Here is a 17,944-nt window from a genome sequence, read left to right on the forward strand (position 1 = left end):
ATGAAGAAACAATCCATCCACATATACACCATTTTTATCAAAAAGTGCCTATTGATGGTGAAATACTTATATTTGATTTTCTTAACAACAATAATCGATCAACTATTATTAAAAAAAAACTGATAACAATTTAACTGTAGATCTCAAATTTGATAAAAAAATATGTTATTTTACGATAGAAATGGCGTAATTTATCATTTTTTTGAAAATGAAAATCCTTCTTTAAACATATTAAATAAAAACACTATACCCCTATCATTAACACCTCATAAATTTAAAACACTTTTTAATACCTCCAAAATTGGCTGATATTTGAAACAGAAACAGAGAATTTTTGTTGTGTTGCTGTGTTGCTGTGTTGAATAGTGAGGTCGGTCCAATTTTTATTTTGTTTTTTCACTTCACCCCTGAGTAAAAGTAACTAAAAAGTTTTTATGATTGAATATATATCCTGTAGATAGGAAATATCACGTTCTATGTTATCATTAATCATTGATGTATTATAATATATACTAACTGAATTATTTGCTTTATATTTTCTAATAATAACACTGCTAGAGTCATTTGATAATGATTGTAAAACTGTAAATATAAAAAATTTTCGTTTACTTGATAGATGAAAATAGATATCTTGTTTATCCTCAATATAAAAACGCGTAAAATAATCAATATCAATAGATTGACCATTTTCACTAAAAATGATTGGGGGTTGATGCCAACCATAATTGAATAGAAATAGTAATAATAAGGACTCACCATGATTGGGTAAATTAATAAACTTTTCCGTTAAACTTAATATATCACCATTATCTCCCATATTATTGGAACATTTGTATCCAAGGTTGGATATACTTTTATTAATATTATCATATAAATCATTTTTATTTTTAAATGAAGGATGTATGTAAATATTTCCTAAACATTCCAAATGATAATTATCATCATCACAGTTTTCAAGGGTTTTAATTATTGTATTCATCATGGATTACTTACGAATGAATTATATTTGCAGCAGCAAATAACTTTTCATATTATATTATAAATTAAATATTAGTTCATTCTTCCTCCCTCCATTCAGGCAGGTAGCTAACTAAACTAAATAACTCGTAAGCAGAACACAACGATATAAATATTTGAGTAGAAAAATAATAATTCTAGATTTTAGGCTGGGAAGGGGAGGGATTACTCATCTTCAGTATCATCTATATTTCTGTAGTGTAAATACATGCTAACAATACTTAGTATTGATATACATAATCCTTGCAATATATTTAGGAAATATATGAACTGTGTACTCTTATCATCGTCATCAATTTTTGCATCCTTATACAACATTATTGTAAAGAAAATGACACTTATTGATAGTAGAAGTATAAGTGATAGAATTATATAATCTAACATTTTTTATTCCTCTTATTATTTATCTATTTTTATTATTTAAAAAAAAATAAAACTACAAAAATTAAAAAAACATTTTTATATTTTTTCTTATTAAAAAATATAAAATTTTATATATAATTTTTGATAATGTTAATTTTAAAGATATACCCATACCCCAAAGAGTTTTTGTGGGATCTTGCATCAACAATGATAACCCACTCATAATTTTTCAAAACTCTCAAGAGGAAACTCAACAAATACCTATAAAAAGAAATATAGATTATGTTAATATTATGAGAGAATTAGATACAAATATCGAAGATATAGAAATTAATCGCCTTAAATTTATAGAATATTGTAATAGAAAATTTCTAATTGATCAACTTTGCACGTCTATAGAAAAAAATCAAATAATGAAACTAATCCTGTTATGTGTGGATGTTTACCAGCCAGTATTTTAAAATAGTAGACAATATTAATGAAACAAACACGAATCTTTTCATTAATCCTAGGCAAATTTTAAATTGGTTTATACATATCCTAAATAAAATAGATGTATTCCGAGATTTTCCCAATAGTTATTGGTTATACTGTAGAGATAATTTATTTGTAAGAAAACCGACTACCGTGTTAAAGGCAATACATGATCTCTTTAATATAACTGCTGATGATATTGAAAGTATTTGGGAAGACAATGAAGAAGATGGCTTAATAGACGAAGAGAATTTGTCAATTTTACAGTTATTTAAAGTTATAATGCCACAATTAACATCAACATTTAGAAATTTATTTAATAAGACTTCAAATTCTAATACAGCAAATGCAAATTTCAATAAACACAAAAAACGTAAAAAGATAAAAACTGCAGATATCCAATTTAAAGAATCCTTTTGTGATAATATTAATGACTGCTGTCAGAAAGCCACTCTCTCTGTAGAGAAACAGATTTACGATTGTCGCGATCTTATTATTAAGCAAATTAGTAACGAGAACGATAATAATGTCTGGGCCTTTAAGGCATTTTTACAAATTCAAAAAGAAAATATGTCAACACCTATATATTTCAATATGTCAATTAGTTTTGAAATTATGTTTCATACTTTAGGTGAAATTTTGAATGTCTTATTGTTTCATAAACCTTATCAAATGTCTATGGAAACAACACTAAAGTGTTCTTTATATCAAATATTAATTCTAAAGGAAATTGGTTTACTTTCTCGACTCCAAAAATTTATTTTTCTTCCTTTTTTGTATCAATTAATGTACTCTTGTTTACCCCCAGAAATAAATGATGATACAACACCACACATGAATAAATTATGTTCTGAATCAATACATTACATATCCACCCATTATACAAAAATATATAAAAGTTTACAATATCCACTTTTTTCTTTCAGTGAAAATGAATCCCTAGTTGATTGGTTAAACACAAACAGAGATAATGTTATCAAACGCCTAGAATATTTTCTAGATGAATGTGACTTACAATATTTACAGGATGAAACATTCTGTAATGCGTTATATTGGACTATTGTTAAACTTAGGAATAATACAATAGAATATTATTTTCTATACATACTTATAATTCATAAGGGTTTATTTATGTATAATTGTAAAAAAGCAGACTTGAATAAACAAAATCAATTATTAAATACAAAAAAATAGCTATACCCATGTATAATATTCTTATGTGTATTATAGATTATATTAGGAAAATTCCTCAACATCTCATATCTATTGATATTCTTACTAATAATGAATTCGGAAAGAATTCTACTTATAAACATATATTAATATCATCTATTAAAGATTTTATAGGTGAAAATTTAACTATATTTGATTAAGTTTATATAATAATATTTTAATTATAATACATATGGAGCCAGGTATAGATGTGTCTGCACGCTTATGGAAACTTATTCAACAATCCTCAATTCAACAACAACTGGATGCAACACATGATATGTACAATGAAGAAGAAGAAGCTGTTACCACCTCTAATAATATTTCAGAAGAATTTAAACCCAATATCTTTAAATACTCACACTCTATCCCTAATTTGGATTATCTCCATTTTCCGTCATTATCCAATTTTACTACAGAATCCCGTACTGGTGATAAATTTGTCAAAAAAGTAAATGTTTATTCTAATATAATACAAGATTTAATCATCAATAGTAATAACCAAACTCACATTGATATAAAAAAATTATACGATTTTATATATATAACATTAATTGACCAGCCAATGACACCCGAAAGGTATTACGGTCCAAATTTTTATACAAATACATTTCTTCACGATTTCCATCTTTACGATAAATCATCTGCTGGTACAGCTGTAAATAATATTATGGATTTACGCCTCAATAAAATGTGGGTTACATATGTATTAAGTGATAAAATAACTCGCTATGGGACTATTAATCCTCATCCAATTTATAACCTTTGTCCCGGCTGGTTAATCGACGTTATCATTCTCAGAAGAGTAAATCCTAAATTATTTTTAATATACAGTACTGATATACGTGGTGTTAATTGTCACCTTGGACAATTATGTAGTCTAATTAATTCCATAACCTTTTAGGTTATTCGAAACAACTACTATTAATTATACAGCAGTTTTGTTACAATTAACACTACTTTCTGTAAAACCCCTCAACCCCATTAATAGAAGAGGTAATCATTTCCCAGCCTCAGCAATTTCAGCAAGGTCATTTGAAGATATCAAACGTTTGCTTTTGGCAACAAAAAATAAAAATATAATATGTGATGATTTACAATCTTACGCTGCTCGAATCTTTTCTTGTATACCTCCACCAACGGGAACTAATTATTTTAATTTAATCCAAACCAATTACCCAAAAAACTAGATTTTTGAATGTTTTGTAGAGAATCCAAGGGAGAACTCTCTCTGACTCCCCCTGTAGGTAGTTGGTTGTACTAAAAAATAAAAAGGAATCTTTAATATACCGGGAAAAGTTATTTAATTCTTTTCTTTGGTTCTTTCTTTGGTTCTTTAACATCTTTTTCATCTCTTCCTCGTTTTTCTCCTTTCCCTTCTTCTATTATCATCTCCTCCTCTGTTATAGTATCTTTCCCAGCTACCTTTGTTCCTTTTAATTGTTTATTCGATTCTTTTTTATTTTTTGCTTTATGTATTGTTGTTTTCTTTCTCGATGATGATTCATTTATAATTTGACTTAGAGAATCAATAAATTTATCTAAATTATTATACCAAAATATATCTTCTCCTTCTTCTTCTTCTTCTTCTTCTTGCAGAAACTTGGATAACTTAGCTATAACGTTAAGTAATTTATTCTTTTCTTTGTCGAAATTATCTATTAAATGTTTATTATTACTAGAAATCCAATCTAACGTGGGATCTAAATTTATTATATTCTCAGTATTTTTAAATATATCTTTCAATCTAGGAAGATTTATCTCATTACCCATAGAGTTTAATGCTTTATTTATATTAATAATTTTTTCTGATAAATCCTCTTGGCTATCATTACCTGAAGTAATTGTTAATTGAGAAGTGTTAGGTGTCTTAGTAGTTTCTTTTTTATGATATGTATATAATTTTATTATGTAGTCTATATATACTGAAAGAAGTTTAACTATCTCATCTATTAACGGGTAGTATTCGTTATCTACTATATTTTTTAATTGTTCGATACTATTAACGACATCGACATTGATTAAATTTGTATAATATACGATAGTATTATCGGACGGTTTTGTTAATTCTAAATATTCATGTGTAGGTATTAATTTAGTAAAGACAGTAATTAAAGTAGAAACATTTACTTTAATATTTTCTTTAATATTTTCTTTAATAACTAATTGCTGGTTTGTTTTCTCTTTATTAGAAATTTCTAATTCAATATTATTTTTACCTAATTCATCCTTATGGTATGTATGTGAATGTAAAATATTGTTAATTTGTTGAGATAACGAAATTGTTGTTTCAGTTTTGGGTAGATTAAATTTATCGATTTCAGTTTGTATCTCTTTTAATTCGTTTTTAAGCTCATCAACTTTATTATTATAATCTTGATTAATTTCGTGAAATGTGTTTGTTTTTTCTGTTAAGAATTTCTGTAAATCATCCACTTGTTTCTGTAAGAGTTTATTTTCATTTCGTTGATTATTATTAATCTTTAATTGTTTTATGGTTATATAGTTTATATATATTAGAAGTATTTTAACTACCTTATCTATTAAAGGGTAGTATTCGTTGTTATTTATTATAGGTTTAAACTGTTGCTCCACACTATTATTAACGTTGATGATAAAATCATCTGTATTTTCTACGGTCTCTAAATCAACTAATAAATAAGTAATATTTTTAGAAACAGTTTCATTAATTGCTGTCAATTGCAGGTTTGTTTCATTTAACTTATCTTTGTAAACTTTTAATAAATTATTAATAATATTAATATTATTTTCATGTTCTTTAATTTGTTTTATATGAGAATTAAAAATATTTTGAATTTGTTGAGGTAATGACAACCCGGGAGTTATTTCAGTATCGGATAAAAATTTATTAGCTATTTCAGTTAATAACGATACTTCAGTTTGACAATATTTTAATTTCTCACTCAATTCTGCAATTAATTTTTGACACTGTATATTTAACTGTTCATTAGTGGTTGATTTATTTTGCAATAATTCCCGTAATCGAATTATTTCCGCATTAAATTCTTCATTTTGCAACAATTTATTATTTAGTATTTGTAATTCTTTATCCTTTTGGATAAATATTTTATTATTCTCTTCTGTCAATTTATTATTTTGTATAATTTGGCTATTTAATGTTTCTACTTTGCTCTTTTGATCTTGTATTATATACTGTAATTCATTGAATATTTCATTTTGTTGTAATAATTCTTTATCCTTTTGGATAAATTTTTGGATATTTTCTTCGGTCAATTTATTTAATTGTATTATTTGGTCATTTAAGGTTGTTTCTACTTGGTTCTTTTGAGTTTGTAATTCTGTATTTGTTCCAATTTGAGATTCATACTCAAATTTTAGTTATCATAGTCGTTTTCGAATTTTTTAAACTTATTACCACTTAAATTTTCTAGTTTAGTAATAATATTATAAGTTTTCGTTAGAGTATTTATATATTCTATATATATATTAAAGAAATTACATATAATACCTATTATTTTATATAATTTATTTATATAAATATTATTGCTGTTTACATAGGGTTCAAATAATTTATCTATTTGTGATTTTAATTCTAAAAAATTTAAATTTGGACCTTTAACAACTATCTCGAATAATAAATTTAATACATCATCATCATAAAATTCCATATTTTTTAATAATATTAAAAATGACAAATAAAAAATCCGATACTGCTGCAGTAGCAGTAATTGCTTTAGAGCCTACTACTAATACTACTACTACTACTGCTGCTAGTTATATTAACCGGGATTTAAGTAATACTAATGATAATAACAATAGCACTAAAAATATTTCCTTAGATGAATGTAATGAAATTAAAATAATAAAAAAACAGATTACTATTAGGAGGCATCTTATTAATAATTGGTGGTGGTACAATCTTTTTATTGGGAGACTTAGTTACTATTATTAGTACACTAGAATATTTTCTTAATGTTTCTACTCAAATATTAAAAAAGATCGAAACTAATTATAATGATACAGATTTTAAATAATAACCAACCAAACCTACCTACCTACCTACCTACCTACCTACTTCTTTACCTCATAGTTTAAGTATAACCAAAAAATATAAGGCATATTTTCAGTAAGTAACTCTTTTTTATAAGATATTGGAACCAGAATAGATTTTTATCCCCTTGATTTCTAAAGCTTCCCCTAGCATCTAATCGTACGAGTTTATTGGGTGCCGTTAACATTGTTGCTCCAAAATACCAACCTTCTTCTGCTCCTAATGGATTAAGAGTTGTTTTTCCATCACCCCATATCGTTTTATCATTTGAACCGAAAAGATAATCATTGTGATATATAACAGGATGACCCCAAACTGCATTTGATAATCTTCGATTATCAGTATTTTCATAGAAATGTTTTGCTTCAAAACCACGAGATACGGCTAAATCATAACTGGAAACAGGATATGTGGCATTTCGTCTCTTGTAATGGTTAACCATACCGATTTGATTGACAATGGGCCAATTATTTATATTGGGTCTAAGCCTTAATATTGGTTGTTTTTTTATTAGGCTGAATATTACGATTCATCCAATCACACGAATGAACTTTGTCTATGGATGGTTGATCAATTAAAAATTGTTCCTTGTTGTTATTATCTAGAAATCGATTTTAAGGCTACTTGAGATGAGAGTAAGTATGAGTTTGTAAAGGTAAACTTTTGTTTTGTAGAGTATAATATGCTAAATCTACTCTGTGATAGGTTTCGTCGTTTCTTTGTCCAACTTTTAGACAAGCATTACTAATAATATTTTTATCCTTATATAGGTATGTAAAGCCAGTTATATAAGCTTCAACATAACCTGCGTAATAATTACATGAACACCCATATTGGTCTACGTACTTGTTTAAAACATTCTTATTATTGATGTTTAATGCATCATAAATACATGGAGAACTAGTACCAAAGGGTACTTCATTTGTATAATGTTCACTATTATTATTTATAGTCGTCGTTGTTGTTGTATTGGTGTTTGAAGAAACGTTAATGCAAGCCGGCTCATTTTCACTACCAATACTATCAATTGGTAATGCATCCAATGTTGAACATTCATCACATACTCCATCTTGGATAGGATGAAAAGTAGATATATCTACATTAAATGGGTGCTGAATAAATCCTACTTTTTTTGCATGAATTTGTTTTTAGTAATTTGTTTGTGGGTGTATCGCAATTTCTACCTCCAAAAAAACCTTTAGTTATACACTCGCAAGTAAATTGAAAACCATCCCAAACTAATTTACCAAGAGTTGGAGAACAAGTAGGTGGAGGTTGAGGTGGTAAACCGTTTTTGTCTTCAAATCTGTAACCTTCATGAACTAGGGATATGGCGTGATTGGAAGTAGTAGTAGTGGTATTAGAGTTAGAGGGTTCTACTAAAATATTTCAATTTTTATCATAAACAGTATTATTTATTGAAAAACAAAAAATATCTTTTTTATTTAATATGTTACAATCTGAGTGTTTATCATTTTGCTTTTCTTTTTCCGAATATGGATACTGTAAGAAGAATAGAATATCATCAATTTTATTTGATGATTTAATATCATCATCATGCCATTGCAGTTTTCTATTTGTATACATATTATTAAATAATAATTTCTTTTGCCTGTCTATAAATTTATTACATAAAATAATAGGAATTAGAAAAATAATAAAAATACATATATAATATAGAATCATAATTATTATATCTTTTTTATTATCATTTAAAAAAATGAAACATAGGTTATCCTCATTTCTTAACAAACAACAATTAGATTCGTCATCGTCATCGTCTCTTGTTAATGAATTAGATAATGGTGATGTACCTTCTTCGTCGTCCCTTGTTAACAAATTGACAACTAAAAATACAACAGATAATGGCGACCCAAGGACTAAAAACAGTGATCTGACTAATTTATTTAATTTTACCGAGTTTTATGAAAATAATGACCATGAACATTTCCCTGTAATACTATGTTTCCCAATGTTTTTTATGTATGTTGTAATAGTTATTATCAATATATATATGTTAATTTTATATGTATTGATAACCAGAATTATGATATCCATAGAGCTACTATGACTTTATTTTCTGGATTTTTCAATGGATTAGAAAATATAGTAAATACGATAGTCTACCATAAAACGTCACTGACGCCCAATTATGAAGCTTTAAAATATATTAAATTAATTAAACCTTTGAAAATTCATAATATATTGTTAAAAGAAAGTTATAATATTTGTCAAAATTTAAAATCAAATAATGGGATGATTAATAACTATAAAGTCCATCATAATATATTTGCATTAGAAACGTATATGATACATAAATTATATATTAGAATTTATAGAAAGACTCTACATTATTCTAATTTAAAAATAAATAAAATTAATAATACATCAGATTTAATAAATGTTTTAATAGCTAAAGGGATTATAAACCCTTCCTATCGCGAATTTGTTTTTATGTCAACAACAGAAAAATTTCTTCCTAATTCTTTACAATATACAAAGTTTTCAAGAAAATTAGAAAATTTACCTCCCTCAAGAAGAGGGCCACGTGAATGGGGTCCATTTTATTGGCGAATTTTTCACGCTATTAGCGATCCTGTTCCTAAAAATATTGGAATTAAAGGAAAGAAAAATACACGGTGGCGACAAAAAAAAATGAAATTAATTCCAAATAGTTTTTTCAGTATTTTACCAATAATTTTACCATGTAAATCCTGTCAAATACACTATTTAACAAATATTAAACCTCAAACATATCCAGAAACTTTAGATAATGTTAAATTAATTTATAATAATATTCATTCTAAAGTAACAAATGGTATCAGTTAGAACACAATACACACACAAACACACACACACACCAATACACACACACACACCAACACACACCCCACCACATACACACACACCAACACACACACACACACACCCCAACACACACACACACACACACAACACACACACCCCAACACACACACACACATCCCAACACACACACATACACACCCCAACACACACACACACACACACACACACACATAAACACACACACACACACACACACACACACACACACACACACACACACATACACACACACACACCAACACACACACACCACACACCCCACACACACACACACACACACACACACACACACACACACACACACACACACACACACACACACACACACACACACACACACACACACATACACACACACCAACACACACACACACCAACACACACACACACCAACACACACACCTACACACACACCTGCCAATACAACCTATATATCACCACCAAGTCTCTCACTAAAAATCGAGTTAATAACACTCACCAAGAAATCTCCCTCCTTTTTCACTGGGCACACTGAAGGTCTTTCTCCAACTCACTGAGATCCTTATAATCTAAATATCAGAGCTCAAATGAGCTAACCCTAAAAGTACACGGTGGAGCTATCATTTTTTATATCCAATCAAAAACTGAGAGAGGGAGCAGTTGTAATTTTCATACCCAATAAAGAGACTTGCTTTGAGTAATGACATCCCCCATGGGTGGAGTTTCTTATACCATCACTCAGTTTTACAGTGTGGCAGGATGTGGGTAAATCCTCAGCCATCTGTTTTACTTATCTGGAAAAACCCAGTTGGCCGCATGTGACAACAGGATATGCTTAATAAAAGTTTGTTTTTTCCTACTCAGTTTTATGGTGTGGAAGGATGTGGGTAAGTCCCCAGAGCCACCTGTTTTACTTATCTGGAAAAACCCAGTTGGCCGCATGTGTGACAACAGGATATGCTTATTAAGTTTGTTTTTGTATGACAGACAGGATTTGCTTATTGTTTGTTACTCACCAGACAAAGAGACATACAGCATGGAGAGAGAGAGGAGAGAGAGAGAAAGGGGTGAAAGAAAGTAAAGAGAAAGTTTCGAAAGAAAGAAAGTAAAGAGGAAAGAAAGTAAAGAGAAAGTTGAGAAAGAGAAAGTGATAGAGGGGAATTTTTCTTAAAAGAAAGTAAAAGAGAAAGTTGTGAAAGAAAAGAAAGTAAAAGAGAAAGTTGAGAAAAAGAAAGTGATAGAGGGGAAGTTTTCTTAAAAGAAAGTAAAAGAGAAAGTTGCGAAAGAAAAGAAAGTAAAGAGAAAGTTGATTAAGAGAAAGTGATAGAGGGGAATTTTTCTTAAAAGAAAGTAAAAGAGAAAGTTGCGAAAGAAAAGAAAGTAAAGAGAAAGTTGAGAAATACAAAGTGATATAGGGGAAGTTTTCTTAAAAGAAAGTAAAAGAGAAAGTTGCGAAAGAAGAGAAAGTTGCAAAAGAAAAGAAAGTAAAGAGAAAGTTGAGGAAGAGAAAGTGATAGAGGGGAAGTTTTCTTAAAAGAAAGTAAAAGAGAAAGTTGCGAATTGTGAAGAGAAAGTTATTGGGGAATTTTTCTTACAAGGAGCTAAATCCTAGGTGTGCTCTGATACACAGCCCGAGGTTTATATTTCTTAAAAATCTCGTAAACAAACGAGTAAATTTTCTGAGATTATATTAAGATTTTCTCACACTCATGATTATGTGAATCCCAATGAAATATCTCTGAGAAAATAATCTGAGTCCACCCTCCTCAATGGAATAGAATTCTATAAGAAATTCATAACCTTGCTCTCTCCCATTAAAAACAATCCAAAATCCACCTAGTCAAATTTGCAGCATATTTATTTTTCTATTTGAATGCAAGTACCACCAGAATAAAAATTCAGCAGTACATACTGTATTTTTGAATATGTAAATAAAAAATAATTATTTTGATATTTATTTTTCCAAGCAATATAATATAGGTTATTCTTACTTACTACTTGTTCCATAAAAGAACACAACTTTGTATCTAGAATAAAAATTCAGCACATTCGAGAACATCCTCATTTATTTTTCTAAATATAATATTTGGAATGCAAGTAACCACGATCCATAAAAGAAACTCACAACTTTGTTAGAATAAAAATTCAGCACATTCGAGAACATCCTCATTTATTTTTCTAAATATAATATTTGGAATGCAAGTAACCACGATCCATAAAAGAAACTCACAACTTTGTTAGAATAAAAATTCAGCACATTCGAGAACAGCCTCATATATTTTTCTAAATATAATATTTGGAATGCAAGTAACCACGATCCATAAAAGAAACTCACAACTTTGTTAGAATAAAAATTCAGCACATTCGAGAACATCCTCATTTATTTTTCTAAATATAATATTTGGAATGCAAGTAACCACCAGAATAAAAATTCAGCAGTACATATTGTATTTTTGAATATGTAAAATAAAAATAATTATTTTGATTACATTTATTTTTCTAAGCAATATAATATTTGGAATAGGTTATTCTTACTTATACAAGTATTCTTTACCATATAAAAAATTCTGGTCCATCCACCTTTATAAAAGAAATCTCACAACTTTGTATTGCATTAAAAATATAACTATATACATTGGCAGCATACATAATATAACTATAATACATAAATCAGAAATCAGCTCCAACATATACTTTATCTAGAATAAAAATTCAGCACATTCGAGGAACTTACTGTATTTTTGAATATTTCTTCCCAACATATATAAAATTCTGGTCCATCCACCTTTATAAAAGAAACCTCACAACTTTGTATTGCATTCATAATATAACTATATACATTGACAGCATTCAAATATAACTATAATACATAAATCAGAAATCAGGTCCAAAATTTTAAATTGTTGCTTGGTCGATAGGATTCTGATTCATTCTATTTCATTCCCTATTCATAAATCAGGTAGGTATCCAAATTGTTGTTGTTATCCAAATTGTTGGTTGTTGCTGGGTGATGGGTTATTCTGTATAAAAATAAAAATACATATAAATTTTCTAGTTTTAATGGATGATGTAAATATAAATTATCAATTGAATCTGTATGCAAACATATCATGTCACCCATACTCTTCTGACACCCTACATTTAGTCTGATTCTGATGTCTTCTTAAGCTTCCCGGCCAATTGAATTCCTTATTACATATATTAAACTTGAATGTGTTTTCATAATTTTTCGTTATATGAGTGTTAATGTGAGATTTTTAGTTCTTTTTGTTGATCATCTTGTCGCATATATTACAGCGAATATGAATCTGATTGTCGGTATTCAGAGAGTCGTGTGTGGCCATGTGGGTAATCAAACTATTTTCCCGACAAAATTCCTTATTACATCTCTCACAATTAAAGGGTTTCTCCTCAACATGAGAGAACATATGTTTGTAGAGCGGAAATTTTTGGGTGAAGTTCTTGTTGCATATATTGCAGTTATAGTTTCTGAAGTGCTGGATTCGGTGTTTGGCAAGGCTGTTCTTAGTATATAATCGCTTGTCACATAACTCACATTTAAATTTTTTTTCTGAACTATGGAGAAACTGATGGTCGCGAAGGTTGCTTGACCTACTTAATTTCTTGCCACATATATTACAGATAAAAGACTTCTTCAGCTGACTACCATAATCTTCCTGCTTCAATTGCTGATCCATAATCTACCGTTCGTTGCAGTATAAGTCAAGGTAGAGTAACTACATTTGGATCGGTCGAGCTGGGTGTTTCCACTTCGGTTGAGCTGGGTGTTTCCACTTACAACTTTTTGGATGGGCTTGGTTATATAGGCTACGGAGGCACAGGTACACACACACACACACACACACACACACACAAGGTGGATGGGTTGACGAGACCCTTGAGGGCGGAGCACTGATGAGAGAGCCCTCTTGAGGACGGAGCACTGATGAGAGAGCCCTCTTGAGGACGGAGCACTGATGAGAGAGCCCTCTTGAGGACGGAGCACTGATGAGAGAGCCCTCTTGAGGGCGGAGCACTGATGAGAAAGCCGCCCTCTGAGTCCCAGTTTATGAATAAATGGTAGTTTTCAAAATTATAACTACTACTTTCAGGGAAAACATTTCCCAGTTCTGCCTGCGTTTTAATATGAGTGAGTTGGAGTTATATCTTTTTCTAAGCTGTGGTGGAGTAACTGATGGTTGCGAAGGCTTTTCTGCTGCTTTACGGTGCTGTTGGCTATCATCTAGTTTTCTGAGGATGACTCTGGATCGGTCGAGTTGTGTGTATCCACAAACAAATCTTATGGTGGGCTTGGTACCATATCTTACAGCTTACAGGGACAACATTTCCAAGTTGTTCGTTTTAATATGAGTTACAAGCTTTTCCATTGTCCTCCACTCTGATGGTAATGTTCTCAATTCAAGCAATTCAAGGTTAGGTGGTAGGTGGTTATGGGATATTGATTGTTGTTTTTTTACTATTTCTATTTTACTGTTGCAGTCGCTGTCGCAACATTTCCAGCTTGTTGATGTTGAAGATGATCTACTATATATATATAGCCTTGGATGCATATACTATTTTTGCCTGCCTCCTTATATATACTATTTCTTCACTTTCAATACTGATTATAAAATCTAGCATATAATATTCGGACTTGGATATTTCGAAGTCTAAATTGTCAGAAGAATTGTCAGAAGGAAAGGGAAAGTAGTTATAAATAGTCTTCTCCTTCTCTTCTTTCTCTTTCAACTCAGCATCAAGTAACTTCTTCTCTTCTTTCTCTTTCAACTCATCATCAGGTAGCTCTTTAAACTCAATTACGTAGCTTCTTCTCTTCTCTTCTTCTAACTCAGTATCAGGTAGCTTCTCTTCTTTTTCTTTAAATTCAGCATCTAAAACCAGCAACTTAGCTTTCAACTTAGTCAACTCAGCAAACTCACCTTTCAACTTAGCTTTCATCTCAGCCAACTCAGCCAACTCAGTATCAAGTAGCCTCTTCTCACCTTTCAACTTAGCTTTCAACTCAGTCAACTCAGCAAACTCAGCTTTCAACTTGGCCAACTGATAATCACGTAGCCTCTTCTTTTTTTCTTCTTCTTTCAACACAGCATCAAGTAGCTTCTTCTCACCTTTCAACTTAGCTTTCAACTCAGCCAACTCAGCAAACTCAGCTTTCAACTTGGCCAACTCAGCATCAAGTAGCCTCTTCTTTTTTTCTTCTTCTTCTTTCTCGTCAAGTAGCCTCTTCTTTTTTTCCTCTTCTTCTTTCAACACAGCATCAAGTAGCTGTAGCTTCTTCTTATCTTCTTCACCAAAGGGTTGACTACCATAGTGTTCCTGCTTCAATTGCTGATCCATAATTTTCCATTGTTGGTTGCAGTATAAAGTCAAGGTAGGAGTAACAAACAAGTAACTACTCTGGATGGGGCAAGCTAATAACAAACAAACTTTATGGTGTGGGCTTGGTTTTATAGGCTACGGAGACACAGGGACCCTTGAGGATGGGGGGGGGGGATCGATGGATGAGTCACGGTCCCAGTTAATTTTCAAAATATTTCAACTTTTCTTGCTGAAACTAATCTTGCTACTTGCTACGTTCTACCTCCCTATTCCTCTATTATCTTACAGGGAAAACGTTTTCTGCTGCTGCTTAATATGAGTTACAAGCTTTTCCATCGTTCTTAACTCTGATGGTAATGTTATACCCTCCAATTTAATGCGAGATGGTAGGTGGTTATGGGATATTGATTGTTGTTTTTTTAATATTTCTATTTTACTGTTGCAGTAGCTACATTTCCATCTTTTAGAAGAAGAATCTATTCTATGATATACATAGCCCCGTGTGTATATGCCATTTTTGCCTGCCTTCTCATATATTTTTTCTCCTCTTTCAATACAGATTATAAAATCTGACATGAAAATAAAATCATCTTTGGTGGGTACCCATTTTTGGGGGTCTGAATTTTCAGAATAAAAGTAGTAATAAATATTCTTCTTCTCTTCTTCTTTCTTTTCTTTCTCTTTGGATTCGAGTAAATTTATAGCATTAGGTAGCTTATTAGCAAAAGCACATTTGTGGTTCCTTAAACAGTGAGGCCAGCTATATTCTTTATTACATTTCTTACACTTATAGTGCTTTCCGTAATGAGTATTTAAATGGTATTTTAAGTTTTCTTTTCTCCTGATGACGTAGTTACATATGTGACAACGAACGCGGTTTTGTTTTCTTTTGTTGACAGTCAGGGATTTGCGTTTGTTCTTGTTCTTATTGTTTGCCATGTTACCGATAACTGCCAAGATCAGAGTATGCATGTACACACAGATAACTGGTTGCCAAGACAAGAATACAGAACAGCACAGACTAACAATCTAAGAACGGAGTACCGACTATTTATACTGTCTAAGTTTTTTGTTATAAACTCTCAAGGATGACAATAAATGTTAAGAAAACACTAACCTTTCAAGACTAACATTTATTATTTAGAGACTTAGTGTTAACAAAAAACATTTCTTACAAACCCATAATAGTTTCTTATTTACTAAACAACATCCAAGAAAGTTATATAATGTTCTTTTTTACTAATTTATTCCTGGGTATTATCAACAAAGTCTATTTCACTCCATAAATAATCATAAATTCTCTCACCAGTTTTACTTACAGTATATCCTATACGGGGGACACGCCTAGTTTTACTTATATGCTGGAGCTCCTCCAATGTTAATGGTAGAAAGGGGGATTTCCTTTTCATTTCCTCCAGAAGATCTAATATAATTTCTTTTGGAGTCTCAAGAAACTCTTTCTCCATTACCAGTTTAATAAATTGGGGAAAGATGAAGCCCATCGTAACAACCTTCAGATATTCTAATGATGAACCAGAGCCATGGGAATAGGCCTTAGCAAACCTGTTTTAAAATAAATACAAGTTAGTGTTGTTGGATTACTATATCGTATAGATAAAAAAAAACATACCCTGCCTCCTAAATCATTTATCATTTTTTAATAAAAATATTATATATCAATGTAATAACATACATATACTATATACTGTACCTGTAAATTCCTAAAGCATTGGATACATAAAGTTCATTCTTGAGGAAGTTTGTGAAAACACTTAAAACATAGTTCATTTGCAGCATGTCTGCAGCAACAACTAACTCTTGGGCGTTTTCCGCTGTTACCTCAATGTTTCCTACAGATTTAAAAATAAAATTTTCATCCATCAATCAATTAATAATTGTTTTACATAAGGTTAGTTATATCATATAATTAGCAATATGAAAGTCAATATGTTCCGTATGTTTTCTTTATCCTTACCAGTATACATGAATCTGATTATCTGAGTTAATATATTGGGTTTTATAGACTTCATTTCTATTGAAGACTGTGTTTCCTCAGCTAAACGACTCGTAAACATGGCCTGAAAATAGGGGCTTCCCGCTGAGAGTATTACACGGTGAGCCTGGAATAAAATGTTTACCACTGTGTTACCAGCCAGTAAAAAAAAAATCTTCACATTAAAAACTCTGCAAACACTGTAGCTAGTGAATTGTATCAATAAATAATAGCTAGTGAGTGCATTGTATCAGTAAATACCTTCACAACTGATCCACCAGTTGATATTTCTGCATCACAGAACTGTTGTGAATTCCTGAGTGTATATAGGGTATCTAGCAGTGTGTTTGGATAATATTCACACCCGTAAGAGGGTGAGGGCTTCACAAATGCCGCCATCCTCATGCATTAATACCTAAACTAACGTAATTTATACTATCCAGAGTTGTCAGTTTTTTTTTTTTGTAAAAGGTGTATATTGGTAACTTTTTAATGATAACGCATGCATTCGACGACTGCCTGCTAGCTTGAATTCTATTCTAGGTAAATCCAGGTGGTCTTTAAAAAGAATATTTTTTTTTTATATAAAAAGTGTATTTTTTTTTTTTTTTATAAACTCTCAAGGATGACAATAAATTTTAAGAAAACACTAACCTTTCAGACTA

At 30.3% G+C, this 17,944-nt stretch overlaps 1 protein-coding gene across 1 annotated transcript; it reads right to left on the minus strand.

Annotated features, from left to right (window-relative positions):
• Window positions 1–1,182: 1,182 nt before the first annotated feature.
• On the minus strand, window positions 1,183–17,678 carry LOC121871297 (kelch-like protein 40b). Its single transcript, XM_042373516.1, has 7 exons — window positions 17,541–17,678; window positions 17,262–17,406; window positions 16,998–17,136; window positions 16,606–16,849; window positions 14,601–15,364; window positions 1,555–1,641; window positions 1,183–1,210 (listed from the first exon to the last, which is right to left on the minus strand). Exons 1-7 carry the CDS (start codon window positions 17,676–17,678, stop codon window positions 1,183–1,185), a joined length of 1,545 nt encoding a protein of 514 aa, XP_042229450.1.
• Between the last annotated feature and the right edge of the window lie 266 nt (window positions 17,679–17,944).

The sequence above is a fragment of the Homarus americanus genome, unplaced genomic scaffold, assembly GCF_018991925.1.
Source record: "Homarus americanus isolate GMGI-L3 unplaced genomic scaffold, GMGI_Hamer_2.0 scaffold45698, whole genome shotgun sequence".
NCBI classification, from domain to species: Eukaryota; Metazoa; Arthropoda; class Malacostraca; order Decapoda; family Nephropidae; genus Homarus; species Homarus americanus.